Source organism: Sorex araneus, chromosome 2 (genome assembly GCF_027595985.1).
Source record: "Sorex araneus isolate mSorAra2 chromosome 2, mSorAra2.pri, whole genome shotgun sequence".
Taxonomy (NCBI): domain Eukaryota; kingdom Metazoa; phylum Chordata; class Mammalia; order Eulipotyphla; family Soricidae; genus Sorex; species Sorex araneus.
In genome coordinates, this window is record NC_073303.1 from 251,656,972 (window position 1) to 251,677,866 (window position 20,895).

The 20,895-nt window shown below is 49.3% G+C and overlaps 1 protein-coding gene across 4 annotated transcripts in view; it reads right to left on the minus strand.

Annotated features, from left to right (window-relative positions):
• Window positions 1-20,368, minus strand: part of EBF1 (EBF transcription factor 1) — a 396,016-nt gene extending 375,648 nt beyond the window's left edge. For all 4 annotated transcript variants that reach the window (XM_055129018.1, XM_055129017.1, XM_055129016.1 and 1 more), the window contains exons 1-5: window positions 19,376-20,368; window positions 17,119-17,275; window positions 16,490-16,553; window positions 15,789-15,844; window positions 4,333-4,406 (exon numbers count right to left, since the gene is read on the minus strand). In XM_055129018.1, coding sequence (XP_054984993.1) covers window positions 4,333-4,406; window positions 15,789-15,844; window positions 16,490-16,553; window positions 17,119-17,275; window positions 19,376-19,509 — 485 coding nt within the window. In that variant the 5' untranslated portion in view covers window positions 19,510-20,368. The remainder of the gene's footprint in view (window positions 1-4,332; window positions 4,407-15,788; window positions 15,845-16,489; window positions 16,554-17,118; window positions 17,276-19,375) is intronic.
• Between the last annotated feature and the right edge of the window lie 527 nt (window positions 20,369-20,895).

Here is a 20,895-nt window from a genome sequence, read left to right on the forward strand (position 1 = left end):
AGGGTGCCCAGGACTCCCTTCTCTCACGGACATCCGGCCTTGCCAATGCAGCGGATCCCTAAGAAGCCCCCTGGACCTTCTCCTTCCTCCACCCTGCCAATCCCTCCCACGCCCAGAGATTCAATTGCACCTTCACATCCGACCTCTGACCTCCGAGTTGGTGATCTCTCACCCCCAGAACCACAGATGTCCCTCCCAGCAAACCCCTGCAGATGGCTCCCCAGGGAACTCGGTCAGGACAGCCAGCGAACAGACCCACACACTTTCTCCAGTCCCTCTGCTGCTCTGCTGCTCCGCCCCCGACCCCTCCAGTCCCAGCCACAACCCCGCCCACCCGGCCACCAGGCCGGCCTGCTCAGCCCTCGGGAACTGGCACCCTCCATCCCCACCAGAAGGGTCATTCATGGGGGCTGGAGCAATAGCACAGTGGGTAGGGCATTTGCCTTGCATGCGGCCGACCCGGGTTCGAATCCCAGCATCCCATATGGTCCCCCGAGCACCGCCAGGAGTATTTCCTGAGTGCATGAGCCAAGAGTGACCCCTGTGCATTGCCGGGTGTGACCCAAAAAGCAAAAAAAAATGGCCATGAATGACCATCCCCTAAGAAGGGCACTTCAATGGCAGGATGATGGGGGGAGGGGAAGGGGGGAGGAAGGAGAAGAAGGCAGGACCCAAGCTCCCTGATAACTCCCCCAAGCAGTGAGCTGCCCACCCGCCCCCAGGCTGTGTGATGCCCACAGAGCACAGGGTGAAGCAGGAGTGCGGTGTGAGGGCATCCCACCCAGGCCAAGGGTCAGAAAAAAGAGTTTGGACGATGAAACCCAGGATGGAAGGCTGCTAAGGACACGCCAGCCTCCCAGAAGGTCAGGTGACCCAAGCATGGACGAGGAAAGAGAAGGGGGCTTTCCTCCACAGGGAGCACCCTCCCGAGCTGGTCCTGAGCTGGCCTGTCCACCCCGCTCATTCCCACGGTCCCTTCCCATCCAAACATGGGTGTCCGCGTGCCCGTGTCATCAGACCTGGTGACAGAGTCCTGCTTTCAAATGCCACCAGCGGATGGCAGCTTAAGAACCCACGTGCCAGGTATTCGCAAAACTGAACGCTGATGGATTCCAGTTTACCCATGCTGCAGAAACTGCCCCAGAGTGCCATGGAAAAGGGGGCTACCTGAGTTCAGTCCTGACACCCCTTATGATCGATCCCCGGGGTCTGGCCAGGGGTGATCCTAGAGTTCAGAACCAGGAGTCCTGAGCACAGCAGGGTGTGGCCCCCAAAAATCAAATAAACAAAGTTTTTATCTCAGAGAACTCAAAGAGCATCAAACATTCGAAAGTGACAAGCCAAGTGGTTCTCCAGGCAGCTCAGGTTAGGGGGCGACCCTCACAACCTGCCAAGACAGATGGAATATTCCCAGCCACCTGAAACCCCAGTCCTGGTAGGGTTCATTTGGTTTCTTTTTCCTTTTCCTTTTCCTTGTGCCTGCAACAAAACAGAATCATCCCAAGTCCTTTCCTGTCAAGAGTGAATTCTGTCTCTCTTCGCCACCGCTCCCGTGTACTATAAATACACAGCTTTCGTGACATAAACACAAAGTTTTATTGTGCCGTTAGCCCTGATAGAAAGCACTGCGGAAAGTTGTTTAGAAATTAAATATCTAAAACAAGCTATTTTCAAATCCAGGGGCCTCACTATTTCATGTCTGCAATGAAGAAATTTCATCTTGGGGAGAGCAAGCTGTCTTTCACACCATATGGCTAATGGTGGTGCATAGCAATTAGCCAGGCTGATTAATGGTGAACAGACTCTAATTTTATGCTTATAATTGAGCCCACATTTGCACCCCTGGTGCAAATTCAGCACATCCCAACTTCCACTTACAACAGGCAAGAAATCAAGAGAAATAGGATGGCCTGGAAAGTGAGATTTTTTTTTTCCCTAAGCCCCCTAAAGAGCATCAGATTTGCAATTTAAAAGACTGTTAGCCACACAATAGATGACAGGTTTGGGTAATAGGGTCACTAGGCCCAGTAAACAAACAGCACCCCATCCACGCTATAGGCCGGGGTGGGGGGACTAGAATCTGTCATATTAGCAAAATGACATTTTGAATATGGCTTTCCCCTCTTAGCCATGAACTACAAAAATCAGCGTTTGCTCTCAGTGGCTGGGGCATTTTATTTTTTGCTAGTTTTATGCTTCTGAACAACAGAAAGAGCATCAGCGATAAAGCACACCGACCAGCATCATAAAATACTTTGACTGATGAATTTTAAGAACCAGAAAATAGAAACTGCATTCATAGAGGGTTGCTTGCGTGTGAAAAGCGTAATCTATGTTGAAGGATGTCAAGAATGGAAGTGTTTGCAGCACAGTCCGGACATGTATACATAGGAGATGTAAATCTATGATGTATCGATATGAGTGGGCCTGCTGAATGAGATCCATCATCTTGCCTGTCTCCTATTTCACCAGAATCGCATGTACTAGAACATGGCAAATCCATTCTAATGACATGCTAATTGTGGGCGGTTAAAAGAGAGAAGACGGTGGGGAAAAGCATACCACAAATGAGGTCGGTTTTTTTCATGCTTTTGAAAATGATTTTACTCATTTAGTTCCACAAAAATGCAGTTCAGTCTTAATTGTAGAACGGTTGTACCAAGTCTAACACTGATTCCTGCCGGAGACTATTTTTCTTTAGAAATCCGTGACATTCAGGGCGCTGCTAACCGTCTTAAAAATTAAAGAAAAGCAACCTGCTTTTGGAATAATTAACAAGTTTTACAAATCACTGAAGTGAAAACTTGTGAAACTCCTGTATATCTTAGAATAATATATGAGATGCATTTAAAAAAAAAAAAAACAGGAAAAGCGTACGCTTCTAGATGCATTCCATAGTTTTCGCGCTGAAGAAACTCCTCTTTGGGATTTTGCTAAGGGAATGCTCTGAACCCTTCGGCGTTTTATTTCCACCTGTAGAGTTTTAAAATGCTTTATTTTTTGCCGCACTGCCAGTTTTCCTAGGAGAAGACACCCCAGGCAAGGCCGCAGCTAACGGCCTGCATGGGCTTGTGGGAAAGCATCGGGAATCCCCCCACCCCCACGCCTGTGCCAGGGAGAGCATGCATGGCCAACAAAGCAATTAGCAGAGTCTCTCTCTCTGATGAGATGGCGTCCTCCCGGCTTTATCCAATTACTCAGAGCGAGCGGAGCAGGAGCAAAGGGCCGGTGTCAGGTTAGGAGTCTAATCTGCTGGGGGGGACAGGCTGCCTTCCCAGGTGCAGGCTGCAACGGACTTGCTGCCTCTGCCCTAAACCATTTCTTGGGCAAACTTGAAGACCCTTAGTGGTGGGAGATCTAAACGCTTAGACCTTTTAGAGACATCTTCACTCACCTTCCCGTGACCAAGCAAGGCTAACCACTGCTACACTGTCAGAGTTATAGCAGGGAAACAAAATAACGCAATCAAATAAATGTGGGGGGAGCCAGCAATTTCAGGTGGAATTATGTCTGTGTAAATCTGGTCCTATTTCCAGGTGGGTGACGGGTTCCAGAGGGCCCTTGCAGGACTAGAGAGCTAGCACCAGGGTTGAGCCGTGTACCTTGCATGTAACCAATCCCAAGCACCATATGGTGTGCCCCCCACACACACCCACCAGTTCCCAACATCACAGAATGCAGCTCGGGAGATCCGTGAGCACCGCGGGGTGTAGACCCAGGGCCCCCAGCACCGACAGCTGGCTCAGGTAATTCCCAGCACCCCAAGGCCCAGGCTCCAGGCTTCCCTCAGCTCTTTGAGCTAGCAGTTCAAACCACGGCTGGATGAGAATCACTGGCAGTGGCCCGTGGGCCCCAAATAAAAACCGGAAAAAAAAAAAGGGCAAACTATAACCTTCCGGTCTGCTCCCAACAGAAGCTTCCACTGACATGAATCCAAGACTCGCTCAGTTTACTAACGACGCAGCTAGGTGCCGCATATTAACCCTGCAAGGAGCGCAGAGCATTGAATTTGATGGGAAGGAAGAAGCCCAGAGACCTGCCTGGGCTCAAAAAAAAATGGAAAACTGGGGTGAAATCTCAATAATAATTGGGACCAAGTGGTCTCTGGCAGTTTACAGCCAAATATAGATAGCTAACCATTCTTCTCCAGATTACTCCATAGAAGCAAATAAATGTGCACACACACCCCCCTACAGACACACACACACACACACACACACACACACACACACACACACACAAGATCAGCGTTTACTCAGATCTGAGAAACAAATGCATCCCCTCTTTGCTCATTCGTTTAAAAAAAAAAAAAAAAAAAAGGGCGCGTCTTACCTGCACATGATCTCGTGCGTGAGCAGGACCCGGCACATTTCAGGATTCTTGTCTTGGCCTTCATACACTATGGCCTGCAAACAAAGGCAGGGTTGGAACTCAGGTTGGCGCTCAGGAGCAGAGCCCAGACAACTTTGCCATGGCCGCAACCCCCGGGAGCTCTGGGCAGCCCCAGGCCTCAAGGTTCCGCGTTGTTCTAGAGCCACCCAGATTCTGAGTAAGTGGAAGGGGGGATGCCACCCGCTGTCAACTGCAGCGTTTGGCACTCAGAATAGAAAGAAGCCGAAGGAACGGGGAGGGGAAAAGCCGAACGGCTCGGCAGATAGATTCTGATACTATTGGTTTAGAACACAGCAAAGAATGCACGTTGGGTGTCTGTGTGTGTGTGTTTGGAATGGGGGTGGCGGGAGGGGAGGGGGGGTGTTGTGGTGAGGGGAAGTGCTGGAGATGGAAACCAGGATCTCACACAGAGTGGGTGGTGGGTGCATGCACTGCGCTCCGTTCCCAGACGCAAGTAGGTTTATCAGTGACTGGTATTGGCTGCCTTGTTTTACTACTTCCAGCCCTGTCTCCAGTGCTCGGGAGCTGAAGGCAGGCAGAGTGCCTCCATGCAACAACTGTAGCTTCTTGAAGAGAATGCAACAACCGGAGACCAAACTCCTTTCTCTGAGTGAACACAAAGACCCCAAACAGCAAACCCTCAGGCTCCCGGAGCCCCCCCAGCCTAAGAAAAATGACACCTGAGTTCCAAAATGACCCAGAGCACTTAACCATCAAGCTGTCAAGACACTTTTAAGAATGTGGGTGCAGGGGCTGGCACGATAGCACAGCGGGTAGGGCGTTTGCCTTGCACGCGGCCGACCCGGGTTCGATTCCCAGCATCCCATATGGTCCCCTGAGCACCGCCAAGGGTAATTCCTGAGTGAAGAACCAGGAGTAACGCCTGTGCATCGCCGGGTGTGACCCAAAAACCAAAAAAAAAAAAAGAATGTGGGTGCAAATAACTTCAGGCTACCCCCCCTAGGCAGGCTCCCCTGGACCCAGGTGGTGTGCAACATCTATGGATTGATACAAGAACTCACTCACAGGTCTAAGTATCCAGTGCTGTATGCTGGGATACATTTTAACTAATTTAACACTGTATCATTGCGTAATCCTAATATAACACTGCTTCAAATTATAAATAAAATGATTTTCACACATCCAATCACCCTCAACTTCTTGGTGTCAAAATTACTCAAATTAATCAAACACTCGCCTGAGTTAATACATACAAATGTTTCTGTGACTCACTTGCAGTTGGTTCTAACAGTCTTTGTTTAACAAATTAAACAACGATCAAAAGCACTTGCATACCGAGAATCTAGTTTTCTATAATGGGCCCATCAAAACCTTTTTTATTTTTGTCCTTATGACAATACTGTATTTTTAATGTTTTAGTTTCAAGTCGTTTTAGACATAGGAAAGTTGCATCCATACCCAAATAATTCCAAGATATTCCAGAGAATCACCCAGATTCTTCAAATGTTTACATTTTGCTTAGTTTGCATCATTCTTTTCTCGCTCCCTATTTTTCTCCAAACCATTTATTAGTGAATTGCAGACATGCCCCAAATATTTCAGCCCTCTTTCTTTAAAAGCCAGAATTCTCCCACATAACCACAGTCCAATTAACTGAGTCGGAAAATTAACAGATACAATACAATAATCTGATCTACAGATCTCAATGAGATTCACCAATTATCCAATAATGTTCTTTCGAGCCGAAGAAAAGCCAATACAATCTCTGCCCACAGTATCCTTTCTCCTAGAATGCAGAGCACGCCTGGATTTTCTGGTTTTTAGGACACTGCATTGTTGAGGAACAGGACTGATCTCTCTTGGAGAACATCCCCAGTTTGGCTTTGTCTGAGGTTACTTCAGGCTGAGACTAAGGTTGGGCAATTTGGGGGGAGGGGGCAGAACACCCCACACAGAAGGCCTAGCTTTCATCTAGCACGCAGAATAGTTTTGCAACTTCAAGGCAAACTCGAGAGCACTGTGCTAGGGAGCATCTGCTTATATACCCGCCAGCATCAGCCGGGTTCGCACGTGGTCAAGTCCCTCCTTGGCCTTCTGTGATTCAAAACTACCTTCTGGGGTCAGAATCAAGATGGTCCAACTGTCCTTTCCTGCTCCGAGCCCCAGCCACTCGCTGGAGCACGTTTTTAAAAGACCTGCGCCAGTAGCCAGGAAGTTGATTTACTCCAGAAAGTGCATGAAGTACAGTGAAACCACACTGAAAACCCCCAAATTATATCTGCCTACTTTATTTACTGCAACTGCTGCTGAAACCCCAAAGAAACCCTGTAGATAGATTTAGGAACAAAATGTTTTCATTAGGACATTTTGTTGTTATATGTAGCATATGTAAATATTAAAAAAAATGTTTGCAACCAAAAGTAGACGTAATCATCATTATTTGAAGGAAAGGGAGGAGGGAGGGGAAAAGAAGAAAGGAAGGAAGATTTGAAAAAAGGCAGAAAGAAGAAGGAAGGAAGAAAAAAGAAAGAAGGAAGGAAGGAAGGAAGGAAGGAAGGAAGGAAGGAAGGAAGGAAGGAAGGAAGGAAGGAAGGAAGGAAGGAAGGAAGGAAGGAAGGAAGGAAGGAGTAACTAATAAAATTCCTGATTAGATCTCATACGCAGGGCTGGAAAAATTCTAATCACACATTTCTGCAAAGTCCTATTATTGCCACATGCTTTATATGCTCTCTTATTGCCTTGATAACCTGTTTCAATTTTAGTGTATTGTCAAGCTAAACAAATGCAAATAACTTGCTAAATAATTCAAAAACGTTAGTGAGCCTTGCCCTCCTGCAAAAAATAAATAAATAAAGTTTGGGGATTGTTTCATTTGGGGAGGGGAGAGGGGAAGAAAGGAGTAATCAATTTTATCAATTTATAACCCTCTCGTGATCCTTTCTAGATGATGACTGATAACATTTTTACTGCAACTGAGTGATAGCCGATTCAAGACAGCTAGAAGCCAGAATGCCAACAGGCTCCCTGCCCTGCGCCAACAGCAGCCTCTCCCCGGACTCCAGGGAAGCCTGGGTTTTTATCTCTGGAGGCTGGACATCATTTGTGGCAGGCCCGGAGCCTTCCGTCTGTAATGCAGCCCTTTCCCAGGTGCCAAACTGACGCCTGGCTTCTGGCGACAGAGTCAAAACAGAGAATCTTCCTGGAAATCAAGCACAGACCAATGAGAGCCCGAGTCTGGTGTGATCGCATCGGTTAGGGAGGGACGCGAGGGATACTGATGGCTGGGGGGTGGGGGGGGTGGGGAGGGGGGCTTCTGGGGGTCTCAACAGAACACTGTTTGTTTCTCGGGCGCCGAAATGCAGGAAAAGAAGGGCTGCTTCTGGGATACCAGAAATCAAAGTAAGGAAAGCAGGGAGCCCTACCCTTCTCCCATGGGCCAGAGGCAAAATCTGGGAAATAGAGAAATTGGCGTATGGGGGGGTTGGTGGTGGGGGACTCAGGGTGGTGGGTGAGTAGCACATTAGCACAATGTACAGGGGATGCTTGGTTAATGCCAGAGCCACCTTCTAGCCCCTAAACTGTAAAGGTCTCTCTCTATCTCTCTATCTCTCTGTGTTTGTCTGTCTGTCTCTCTCTCTCTGTCTCTCTCCCCCCAATATCTCTCTGTCTCTCTCTCATCACCAAACGCACAGGCCAAGAAATCAGCATTCTGATGAGAAGCAATCTAAGAAAATCCGATAAGTCTCTCCTCCTCCGAATGTCTCTCACGCGGAGGGCGGGCCAGAAGAGCGTCTCAGAATGCCTCCAGCTCTCCCTCCCCGCTCACTCTGCCCTCTGCGCTCAGGGCCCTGCCAGCCAACCCCACACTGGCAGCCGAAAAAGGACAGGGATCCTCTCTGCCACTAACTTAAGGAGAAGTTGCTGCTCTCCTTCCTGCTTCAATGCGGGCCTGTGTGGGGCATGAATAAAGCTCATTGAGGCCGCATCAGCTGGGAGATGGCAGAAACATATAAGCAGCGTTGACTATTTTAAGTGAAACCATTTTCATAGACAGCTGGTTGAGGGCCCAGACAATGGAATACCAAGAAGAGGGCTTATTTGCCTCCTGCCCGGTAAATCATGCGTCTGCTCACTGGGTGGAGGGAGTCCCCCTGGAAGGGCGACAAAGACAGCAGCGTTTTAAATAAATCAATGTGTTTATCGGGAATAAGGAGAGGAGGCCCGGCCCTGGGCCAGCCGGGAGGGGGAGAGAAAGCTGATAAAATAAACTATTTTGAATACATGAATTGATGGTGGGCAAAGTAAGTTGAGGTTGTAACCTAAGAAACAAAAAATAGAAAATCAAGTAGAAAACGATGTTTACATTAATCCTGCCAGTGGCAAATAAATCCCTTAAGGTGGCAGCAATGCGCACACAGGAAGAGGAGTGAAAGAATAAACAGCGCTAACTTCATCTCAACTTTAGAAAGCTGATGGAACTGATAAACGAGTTGTCCAAACTTGACATATTTGGAGCAGATTTATTTTTCTGAAAGAGTAGACTCCCTCCTCTTAATTGCCTTCTCTAATAAACAGAAATAGAATATCACAATTATTTGAATGCCCTATTAACGTTCAGATTGAGGGGTCTTTCAAGACTTTTTTTTTTTAATTAACAACAAAAAAGGGAAAAGTGGGAAAGGTTAACACTCTCCAAGCCTTCTGTGACAGTGTGGGATGTGGAACTGGTAAAGGATAAAATACCTTTCATCTCACATGCCTGGTTGAGAATGAACCTGTAACCACTTGAGAAAGGAATCAACACGGAAAGCTGACCTCAGTGGCTACTATTGCAGAAAGCATCTTTTGGAACGGGCAGGCTCATCCTGCTTTCAGGGATGTTTCGGGCAAATATTACGGGCCTTAAAAGTTCATTGAAACTTATTATGAGTAAAGACCACACAGTCACGCCAAAAAAAAAAAAATAGTCAAGTACTGGTGAACACACACCAGGCTCCCACTTCAATAGGACTTCAGGGGAAACGGAGAGAACCAGCATGGCTGTTCTTTGTTGACGTTTCTAATAGTTTTAACTCTTTGTGTTCCAGGCCAAAATAAAATGGGCAAGGCGAGGAGAATGTTTCCGACTTTGATTCATCAAAAATCCAAAAGGATTTTAAGAACAAAATGTTTTCATTAGGACATTTTCTTTCTTCCTTTTTTTTCTCAAATTTAAGTTTGCAGCCAAACAGTGGAGTGAATGTGTTAATTAAAGAGTTGATTATCATTATTTGAAGAAAAGGAAGGAGGAAAGGAGAGGAAAAGAAAAAAGGAAGATGAGATGAGATAGATGGGTAGAAGAAAGGGAGGAAGGAAAGATGGAAAGAAAGAAGGAAAGAAGAAAAATTCTTCACGTTCTATTTAAATCACAACAGTAACCTTTAAAACATTTGTTACTCTTTTTTATCCACATTCAAGAAAAAAATGCCAAACCCAATTTAATACCTTAAAGAATAAGTTTATGAATGTATAAAACACCTCCAAACTGAAGTGTCATCTAAATGCAGACTGACAAAACAAGTGTTTGACAGTAAATTACCAAGAACTGAAACTAATCATTTTTAAAAGTACCAATACCTACACCATCCACATGTGCAATATTAACCATCACATACAATCACCAAGTTCTACCACACTCCACTTTAAAAAAAAAAAGAAGAAAGTATGAGCCAAACATTTTTTTAAAAAAAATACTAGTTTATATGATGCTAGACATTGCCAAGAGGGAAAAAAAAAAACCCTATTTAATAATTAACCTGCACAGGGCTAAGAGAGTACTCAGGGAAAGCACTTTTCTTGCTTGGGGCTGCCCAGGTTTGATCCCCAGGACCCCATATGGTACCAGAGCCACCTTGAGGAGTGAATCCTGAGTACAGAGCAAGGAGTAAGGCCTGAGCACCACCAGGTGTGAGATCCAACCCCTCAACACCCCCCAGGCAAAAAAAGAAAAAAAAAAAAGACTTAGCCTGTGCCAAAGAAAATACTATAAATAGGACATTTCATAAATTATTTTGCTTCAATTAGCAGCTTGGCTACCGGTGAACGAATTACAAAGATGTGATTTCAGCTCAGCAACAAAGCAGACCCATTTCAGAAGAGAATTAGGAAAGTGGCAAAGGAGTATCAGATCCAGTATGCTGTTTAGTTACATCACGGTCCCGAAGAAAAAAGAGAATGTATACACAAAGCAGTCCGCTTTAGAAAGCATCCTTTATGTTTCAAAGAAATAAAACCCACTCTATTATTCAAAGACCAAGATAAAAACGGAATCATTCTAACAACCCCATATTATATTTCTCTTTCTAGAAGTAATAAAAGGCATTCTGCTCCTCTCACAACTACATTTACATCTCTATTAGCAGAGACGACTGACTTCGTCAACCCAAAGAGACAATAACAATAATAATAATAATAATAGTAATAATAAAAGTCAGCTCGTTTATTAAGCACCTATTATGTGTCCGTCACTATTCTGAGCACTTTCCATGTACTCGTTCGATTCACCTCGCCTCACAGAACTTTGAAGTAGGGGCAACCATTATTTCCATGATCTCGAGTCCAAGCACTTACAGATTTTAATTACTCACTACCACAAAGTCATTCTTACTCAACAACTAGATAAACAGTTCGCCAATATCCAAACACGATTGCCTTCTCGCAACAACTCCAGCAAAGACTCAAGAGCAGGGACGGCCCCGTGTCGTCAGATATTTCAACAAATGCATCGCTCCTAATATGTTCTTTTTTTTTTTTAATGCTGTTCAAATATTCACATCGAAACAGCTCTAGCGTAAATATCCCCGAACAAATGGCTGTATATTATCCAGGAGGGAGCAGTTGGACCGCCAGACTGGGGAAGCACTACGCCATCTGGCTCCGGCAATCTCTCCAAAACCATCAGCTTTGTTTTCACCCCCAGACTCCAAACAACACATTTTCCACTGTGATGAGTTTACATTTTCCCAAACACAGGTCCTGATCATGCATAAAAATTCCAAACTTCTTCATTCCTCTATGGGCAAGGAAATTTAAATCACCTGCATTTTTAACATGTGACCCGCGGGGTGGGGGGAGAGAGAGAGAGAGAGAGAGAGAGAGAGAGAGAGAGAGAGAGAGAGAGAGAGCCGTTGAAATCTGGCTCCTGACCCGAAAGTGGCCTGCCCTTGCTTTTTTGTTTGTTTGTTTCCCCCAAATCTATGAAAGAACCTCTCTCTGTTGGCCTAGCAGATTTCTTTGGAACCCACGGCTCTACTCAAAAAAATGTGTTTAGCTCCCAATGAAGAGCCACAGACTGAAAGGTTGTTAATCAAATCTACATGGCTCTGGTAGTGTATCATGGCACAATCAATAGGGGGGAAAGCTCTGGCCTTGTCAATATCATACAGGACCCGGAAGAACCAAAGAAATTTACAAAGAAGAGTAGCTGGGAGAGAAATACAAGAACCTTTCTTATTCTCGGACCCTGGACCCACGCCTCCTATCCCACCATCATGATGGGGACCTTTCAGAGATTCTTCACCATATCTACATTCAAATGTTTATATAAAAGGATACGGTGGCTGCCATTTCCCCCTTTAAAAAAAAAAGCCACCATAAATTGCTTTCTTTGGTGGCGTAGGACATTTTGCTTTTTGCTAACTTTACAGAATTGGGATTCTCAGAATTGCGAAAAAAAAAATTATGTTAAGCTAGTTGGTAGTAAGGGAAGTAAATTCAAGGATTTTTTAAAAACTATTTAAAGCTATTTCAAATTAACTCACTGAATCAATCATAAAATGCTTTCATATCTGAAACATTGAAATTCTGCAATGAGGCATACAAAACCTCAGACTGCCCCTTGCACCAACTTGGTTTGTTTTTTTTTTTCAGCTCCTGCAGTAGATACAGTCTCCGAACAGACTTGGGATTCGACAGGCCCTTTCGCCTGTTCACTAATAGGATACCAAAAACAGCCAAGACACAAAACAACCTATTTTTAGTCCAGCTAAACTTGGTTTTCAACATCCCTTCCCAAAAGCAAGTCTCTTCTTTTCTAGTTGGGGGTCAATTTTATTTATTTATTTTTTTTTCATCGTGGCATCCTTTCTGTTTTCTCAAAGAAGCAAGAGGGAGAAGGAAGCTTGCTGGAACCCTTAAACCTTCACCATTAGCCAAACTTCCTCTTGCCTGCTAGAGTCCAAATTTAAGTGTCATTACCCAAAATAGTGTCCTGAGACGCTTGGGAAAGGTGTGAAATACTGTGTCATACCAAGACATCTTGGTTGATTGAGCACATTTCTGTTTGATCTCAGTGTCATGAATTCCACTGAAGATCAGAAAGAGTTTATGAAAACAGTGCCCAGTCAGTCTGGGGGCTTCCTTCCCAAAGAGTCCCTGGAAGTTTTAACCCCAACTTGTGAATCAGACACATGACATCACAGCTCAGATGTAAACGCTGTTACATTAGGAGGCCCGAGCAGCTTGCAGGCTGAGCGTGCCTTTTGGATTTATGATGTTATTAGCACTCTTCACACAGCTGAAGTGATTCCATTCTGCACGCGAAATCTCAAAATCCCAAGACTAGGAGAAAGTAGTTCACAGGGGTGGGGGGTGGGGGGGAGAACTATCTAATCAGTCAGTTTTTGGCCAAGCCTTGCTTTCAGTTGGAGCGGTGGGGGCGGGGGGTGACTGTATACTTAACGAAAATCAGAAATTTAAGACATTTTTTAATTGAACTTGATATTTAATTATCATGATTCCAACCTAAATGAGAACAGACTATTTTAAACTTGAAGGCTAAAATATAAATAATTATCTCACAGCTAAGGGAAAGTTATACTGCTTCCGAGTGATCTGATTTTTGAAGACTTGAGGTTGTTTTTTTTTTTAATAACTGTACGCATGAGGCTAATCCACTTTCTCAACTCTTAATCAACCAACAAAAAACAGCACCGAGTGGAGACCGCCTTTCAAAGTGAAAGCGACCCAGGCATCAGACAATTATTATCAAAGCAAACAGGTATGGCTCAAGAAATCCGATTTTCGTGGCCTCTTTGCATGAAGCTCAGATCATTCTTGAACCCTTTTGCAGGTCACTCCCCGGCAAAATATATGACAATATGCATCTATAGTTTTAACTTTCAGTGAAATGTCAGATTATGGCAAGTGACTTTTTCATACCTGCTATTATTAAAAACAAACCCCTTCTCTTTACAGTGACCCTTCAACTGATAGAATATACGGCCAAAGCAGCCCCTAGATGCCTTAAGCTGTAGCTTTCCTTAAGCTCTGTGACCTGGTTGCTAAAGTGGCATTTGATGTGTTTGCTTTACAGACACACAAAATCAAGATTCTTCTTCCACTGTAACAGAATAGATGAAATCAGCTCCTTGCCTAATGGGAAGAAGAGTAGTTCTCAGTGGCACTTCTTGTTTAAAGGGCTAATATAAAAGTTCGAAGGGAAATGAATCATTTCCAACAGCTCCTAATTTTGCTGTCCTGACGGGTGTTCATTTCATAGTGTTGTCCATAGTCTAATATTTAAGTGACTCATGTGGCATAAGTAGACAGCCTCTATATACAGCCTTCTGGGGATGTTTAAATTCACTTGAAAAAGTAAATTTTAACAAATTCACATGGAATATGTATTAGAGTTCATATGTCAACTCCTCCCATCATTTTTCATCCACTGATGAGAATGGCAGGAAAGGAAATCTAGGGTATCAAAGACAATTTTTTAAAACAAAATTCCACTGAAGGCGTTTTTTTTTTGTTTTGATATTATCCGAGAAAAAAAAAAGTTACTGAAATCAGGGTTTAGTGCTTAGTAGGGGAAAAAAAATAACAAAATGCAATGTGCTCAAATGAAAGGGAATAAACCTATGTAATAATCAATACTAGTTAGGAAAGCCAAGACTAAAAGTACAAATGTGGATTAACACTAAAAAAAAAATCAACAAAACTCAATCTTTAAGAAAGTCAAGTATTTTAGACAAATAATTTCAAATATATTTTAAAAAATTATTTATGATTAAGTAAATTAATTTCATGCTCATAGCCTACTTGGTTCACAATGAAATATAAGAGTAATAACCTAAATTAGCTGTTGTTATATGGGTTCTAAGTGGCAGATTTTTAAAACTCCCAGTAGCTTATTAACGTGCATTCGATATTCAAGTCACCTGAAAACAATGTTTATCTTATATAAAAACCATTTTTTAAGATATGCTAAACACTCTAATTTGAACTCTTTCAAGCCAGTGTCCAAGAAATGCAAGCCCCTTTATCCCAAAGGGGACATTTGAAAATCACCAGCAAGCAAGTACATTTTCTGCCCCTCTCCTGAACTGGTGGTTGGAACACCTCGGAAAACCTTTCCCTTTGTTCTAATTTCTCTTGTCCACCCACTAAAGCCCTGTCTTTTTCCCCGACCCCACCCCCCCATTACTAAACCCTCCAACTACCTAAAGCAGCTACATATATATTCCAAAACTAAACTTTTTCTTCAAATAAAAATAAATAAAATAAAAGCAGGAGGAAGAGGGAAGCCGAGAAAGCAAGCTCCTGAGAACGCCAGGCCTCTCTCTCTCTCTCTCTCTCTCTCTCTCTCTCTCTCTCTCTCTCTCTCTCTCTGACTGGGTTCCTGCCTCTTTTCAACCATAACTCAAGCCTTCCTGCATTCTGCTGGACACCCGCGTGGCGGGAGCGGAAAGCGCCGTCTGTGTACCTTTAAGACCACTCGCTCACTCACGCTGCCGGGCCCCTGGCCAAGGGTGCAGGCAAAAGCTGGAGGGGTTTGTGTGTTTTTGTTGTTGCTTTTTTTTTTTTGCAAAATCTCCTCCAACCTTTGTCGCTCCCTCCACACTCACAGCACGGCCGCCGCCAACGCCCCTCCTTTGACCGGGAGCAATCTAAGGGGCGCACCGGCTGGCCGGTCCACGCGCTCGCGCTCAGCCCTGCTCGGAAGCTCGGCAACGCGGGCTCCTGCCTCCCCGTGGAGGTGGGCGGGTGGGGTGGGGGGGAGGCTCGACGGTTTGGGTTTCAGGGCTTCAGCCTGTGCGGCACCAGCTCCCTCCGGGCACCTAGTGGGCCCCCCCCCTGGGGCTCCCCGGCAGGGTCAGGGGAAGTTCAAACCCCAGGGATGCTCCCCAACTCGCTACTACCGGGCCGAGCATCCCTGGGATGCAGCCGTCGAGCCCAGGTCCCCACGCGACCGCCCAAAGGCTGCGCCCCGGGCGCGCTCTCCATCAGCCCAGGCGGCTGGGCCAGTTCGAGCCCCAGCCCTGATGCTGGAACCTGGGGGCGGGAGGGACCTGCTTCCAGACACCCACCAAACCCCTCCCGCTCCCAGTGTCGCTGCCCCAGAGTCACCACCACCCCACCCCCGCCCCCCGCGCGCGGAAACGCGCGAAACTTACTTGTTTTGTCATGGAGTCAATAAGGCGCACGTAAAAATCCTGCTCTGTCCTGATGCCTGCGGAGGGGAGCGAGGAGACGGGGGCGTCAGCGCCAGGACCCGACGGAGGTGCCCCGGCATGGGGGGTTCCGCCGAGAAGAACCGGGCCGGGACCTCGGAGCGGAGATGCGCCGGGGCTCCGCGGCGGGATGGGAGGCTGGAAGCAGGAGCCCCCTTGGCTCCCGGCAACCAAAGAAGGGTGGCCGGCCAAGGTCGAGCGCTCTGCGGGGTGCCCCCATCAGCGGCCACCTGGGCCCGGGCGGGACCCCCACCTGGCCACGGGTCCTCCAGACCTCCCGGGCGCGCGGTGCGGGCGCCCTCCAAGCTGAGATCGCTCCGGCCCGAGGGTCCGGGGACTGGACTTCCTAGTCCCTGCCAGACCCTCGGAAGGGTGAGGGCTGGGGGTGGGGGCGGGGGATGCCCAAGGCTGCAGGGCCACACCTGGCTCCAGGTGTGCAGGGGTTGGGGGGCACCCCGCTGCCCTCGGGCTACTCCCCGGAGGAACCTCCTCGGGCGAAACAGGAGCAGAAGCGGGGTAGGGGGTGGTGCACGCCCGGGTCCCGGTAGGTGGCCACGAGCCCGAGCCCGCCCGGGACGTCGCCGACCCGCACCCGCAGCCCCGGGTCCCCGGGCCCCGGCGCCCCCCGACGGACACACACTCACCATTGCTGTAGAGCAGCTGGAGCCGGTAGTGGATCCCGTTGTTGGTCTTTTCGCTGTTGGCTTCCTGGGTGGCAGCGGGGCGCAGAGACAGGAGAACCGCGGGAGAGAGAGGTGGGCGTGAGCCAGTGGACCCCCTCGGAGACAACTTTCCCCCTCCCACCCCCAGCCAGGACCCCTGCGGCCCGGGCGGGGGGCAGCGGAACTAGCGGACCGTCGCGATCCCTCTGGGGCCCACCCCCCTGCCCTGACGGCTCCAAATTCGGTGGGACGCACGCAGCGATCACGCATCCCAGGCCTGAGGAGCGCGGGGCCGGAACGGCGCGAGGTCGCGCGGGCCAGGCCGGCTTCCCCCGGCTCCCTGCTTCCTGGGCTGCCATGCCCGGCTCTCCCCTGCCTCTCTCTAGCCCTGGGGGCTCTATGGGGAACATTCTGGGAGCAGGAAGGTGGGTGAGGAGCCCCGGTTCGCCCAGGGCGGGAAGTGGCTTGAGGTGGAAGGGGACCCGCGCCCGCAAGAATGTGTTGGATGATTTGCACGGGGCAGCGTGCCGCGGGGGGCTCCCCGAGTGCCCAAGGTAGGGGTGCGGGGGGGGGGGGGGGAGAGGGACAGCGAGGCCACTGCGCCCACTTACTTTTTCCTTCTCCACGAACCCCACAAAGGCTGTCCTCTCGATCTCCACGGGCTGGCCCTGTCTGTCGTAGAGGGCCAGGACGAAGTGGAAGAAGTTGGATTTCCGCAGATTGGAAGGCGGCTGCTTCTCAAAGTGAGCCCGGGCCAGACCCACCCCGCTGTGGCCAAAGATGCAGAGTTAGACGGCTGGGTCCCCCCTCGCAGCCCTCCGCAGCCCCCTCGCCACCCCTTTTACAAACCGTGCAAACCTGCCAACATCTACATTCCCGGGTCCTCCAGACAGCCAGCAAGCACCCTCCATGACCCAGCCCTGGGTGAGAGAGACCTGGGGTGTCTCTGCAGACTGCAGGGTACAAGCCCATCCCCAACTTGTCCCCCGGAGGTGTGAAAGTTTTGTTTGGGTTTTGCACAAATCAAACACGCTTGGGCGAGGGCCTGGGGCTTGGGTGTGGGGAAGAAGGTCAAGTGGCTGGCCTGGGTGAACCCGCATTAGCAGCGGGACAAAGCCTGTCCCTTGCGATGCGGAGGGTGTGGAGCAGACACCCCCTCCCTGGAATCAGCCCCTGGCAGCTCAGGGGGGAAGGCGGAAGGGCCCCCTGGAACACGCTGGGCCACTCGGCATCTGCCATCCTCAGCAGCTCTCATGCAGCTCGCCAGCTGCAGCTGGGGTGCCTGACCTCCGGGAAGACTCTTGGGGCCAGGGGGGGCTCCCTTTGGAATACAGCGTGTGCAGGGAAAGGATGTGAGGGTACGACAGCTGTCAGAGCAGTCGCTCTAGGAAGCAGGACTAGGGGGGTTTTGTTGTTGCTGCTGTTTTTAAAAGACCTGTCCTGACAAAGTTTCACTGGTCCCCGGAAAGCCTCCCTCGGTGCAGAAATTCTACAGCCAGCCCAGGGCTGCCGCTGCCGGGCGGGCGAGGGGTCCTGGAAGCTTGGGGTGCCAGGGGGGGCACGGGGCAGTCACTGACAAGCTGACCTGCCCACAAGGGCGCGCACGCACATACAAACACGCCCGGGCACAGACACATACATGCCCCGCGCACACGCAGACTACACATACTTTCACTTCCAGACCCGTTACCGAGCTCACTCTCACTACCAACCACCCCCCGCCCCCCGTGACTGGGATCTCAGAGATGCGAACAGGCATTGCGGACACTTGTCCCCAGCCTGGAGGAGATAAGGATGATGTAATTACTCATCTTCTTTCTCTCCTGACTGCCTGCTCCACAGAGCCCACAGTGCCCGGAGGGCAGTGAGGTCCCCCACCGCCCCAAGCCCAGATGGTGGCCTGTGTGTGGGTGTGGGGGAGGTCGGTTCTCACTTGGGACCAGCAGTCCCCAGAAAGGCACCCCAGAAAGTTCCCCGGTCAGCCTCCAAGTGCACTGTCTCCAGACCACACAAATAGCATCCTCCAGCGGAGCTGAGAGCGGGAGAGGGGTTCAGAGGGCCTGCGGAGAGGACGCTTAGACAGCGAATTGTGAGTTAGGGGTTGCTGCACTCCAAGTGCGGGGAGAAAAAGCTGAACACGAGCGAGAGACGGAGAGAGACAGGGAAGGGAATCTCTCCAGCTAGGGGAGATTCTGACAAGAGGCAGCGCAGAGGGGGTAGGAAGAGGGAAGAGTGAAAGATGAAGAGAAAGGAAAGAATGAAGAAAAGGACAAAGGAAAGAAAGAAGAGAGGGAAGGGGGAGAGGAAAAAGAAAAGAACGAGAAAGAAAAGGGAAAGGGGAGAAGGGGGAAAGCAGGCGGAAAGAGACAAGGGAGAGAAGGAAGGGGAGTGCAGAGAAGAAAAGTTCTAAATGGAGGGAAGAAAGAAAAGAAGAGAGCTAAGAAAAAGAGAGAAAGAAGGAGAAACATCAGAGAAAGCAAGAGAGGAAAGAAGAGAAAAGAAGGGAAAAAAAATAATAACTCGGGCGGCCAGAAAAGCAAGAGCAATCCCATAAAAATCCAGAGACAGCCAACATCATGCTGGTGAGACGCCTCTTCTGGCTTAAAACAAAATGAAAACAGTCGCAGGCGAGGCCGGGGAAGTGCCGGCCAGGCGTGGAGTCCAGCCGGCAGCTCGGGCTCCCCGGCCACCGGCCACCGCGGCAGCGCGGCCGCCGAGCGCGGAGCCGGGCGGCGAGCGGCGCGGCGCGGCGCGGCGCGGAGCGGCCCGGCCCCGGCCCCGGCCCCGCCGCTGCCGCCGCCGCCCTCGGCCCCGCGGCCGGCCGCTCCCCGGCGCGGTCCCCGGCGCGGTCCCCGGCGCGGTACCCACCTCTGCGCCGCCGTGTTGGCGTCCAGCACCCCGGCGCCCTGCATCCACGTCCGCACCGCGTTCATGCCGCTGCCCAGCGGCTCTTCCTTCATGCTGCTTCCACTCCGTTGGATGCTTTCCTGAATCCCAAACATGAAAACAACCTTTTCTTGCGGAAAATCTCCTCCCCCTTGAAAATATGGGGGGGGGAAGAAAAAAAAGGAAAGAAAAACGCCAGCCAAAGGATTTTTTTTTCTTTTTGAGACGATGAACTCGCGCTAGAAGATCAAGGCGGACTGCAAAGCAAAAAAAAAAAAAAAAATTTTTTTTTTAAAAATGTAAACCTTCGCTCAAAACTGAGCGTCAACCGGAAAAAAAAAAAGAGAGAGAAAAAAAAAGGGAAAATCCAACGAAAAGACCAAAATTGAAAAAAAAATAGAGATGTATGCTTGGCTGTTGGGGGTTGTTTGGTTGGTTAATTTTTGGTTTGGGTGCTTTTTTTTTTTTTTTTTGCTTTTTTTTTTTGTAATGATCACAGGCCGGTGGACAGGAGGGGCTGGAGTTTCCTTTTGTAGAGGTACCCTTCACTTGAAGAAGCAGGAAGAAAAAAAAAAAAGCCTTGATGGCAATTTAAGAAACAATAGACTGAACTCGCGCTGCCGGCTTTGCTACTTCAAGTGTCATTTTCCACAACCAGGCAAGTTTTTTCCTCGCTCCTTTTTTTTTTTTCCTCTCCTCCTTCTCTCCCAACCAGAGATGTTTCTTTTCCTTTCTGTGCGTACAGATGAGGAGGACGCTGGTTGCCGGAGACAGACACCAGAAAAGGGAGAGTGGGGTGGGGGGAAGGGGAGAGAGGGAGAGAGGAAAGGGGGGGAGGGAAAGACAGAGAGAGAAAGAGAGAGAGAGAGGAGAGGGAGAGAAAGAGAGGGGTGGACCCTGCTGGAAGGAGATTCTGTTTTCTCCTTGCTAAAATAGAAGTGATTTGCAGGCTTTCCCTATGGAATCCAGTTTGACTCTCCCCAGAGCTAAACACGGGCACACTAACCCCAAAGGGAGGAGGCGGGGCCCGCGCCGCGCCGGCCCGCCCCCTCATTTGCATAACGTCATCCTTCCGCCGGGCCCCAGCCAATCGCCGCGGCCGGGCCCGCCGGCGGGCGGCGCGGGGCCCCGCGCTCCCTCATTAGCATCCCGCGCCGGGTGGGCGCTGGGGATGCGGCCAAAGTTGCTCGCAAAGTGGCGAGCGGAGCTAAGGCTGAGGCTGCGGCGGGGCTGAGCTGGGCGCTTGCCCGCCCTGGGTGGGTGGGGGGTGCGGGGGTGGGGTGGCAGAAGGGACCCTCCCCCTTCTCCTGTCCTCCAGGATGCGCCCCTGGGGGGAGGGGGCGCCGGCCCAGGTAGCAACGCCGCCGCGTCCGCTGGGCACGCGCTCCTGGCGCCGCGGCTCGGCTGGCTCTGTCCCCTCCCGGGCTAGGCCGGCCGCGGATCTGGGGCGTCTGGGAGCTAAAAAGTGGAAACAAACAAACAAACAAAAAAGCAAGCAGGAT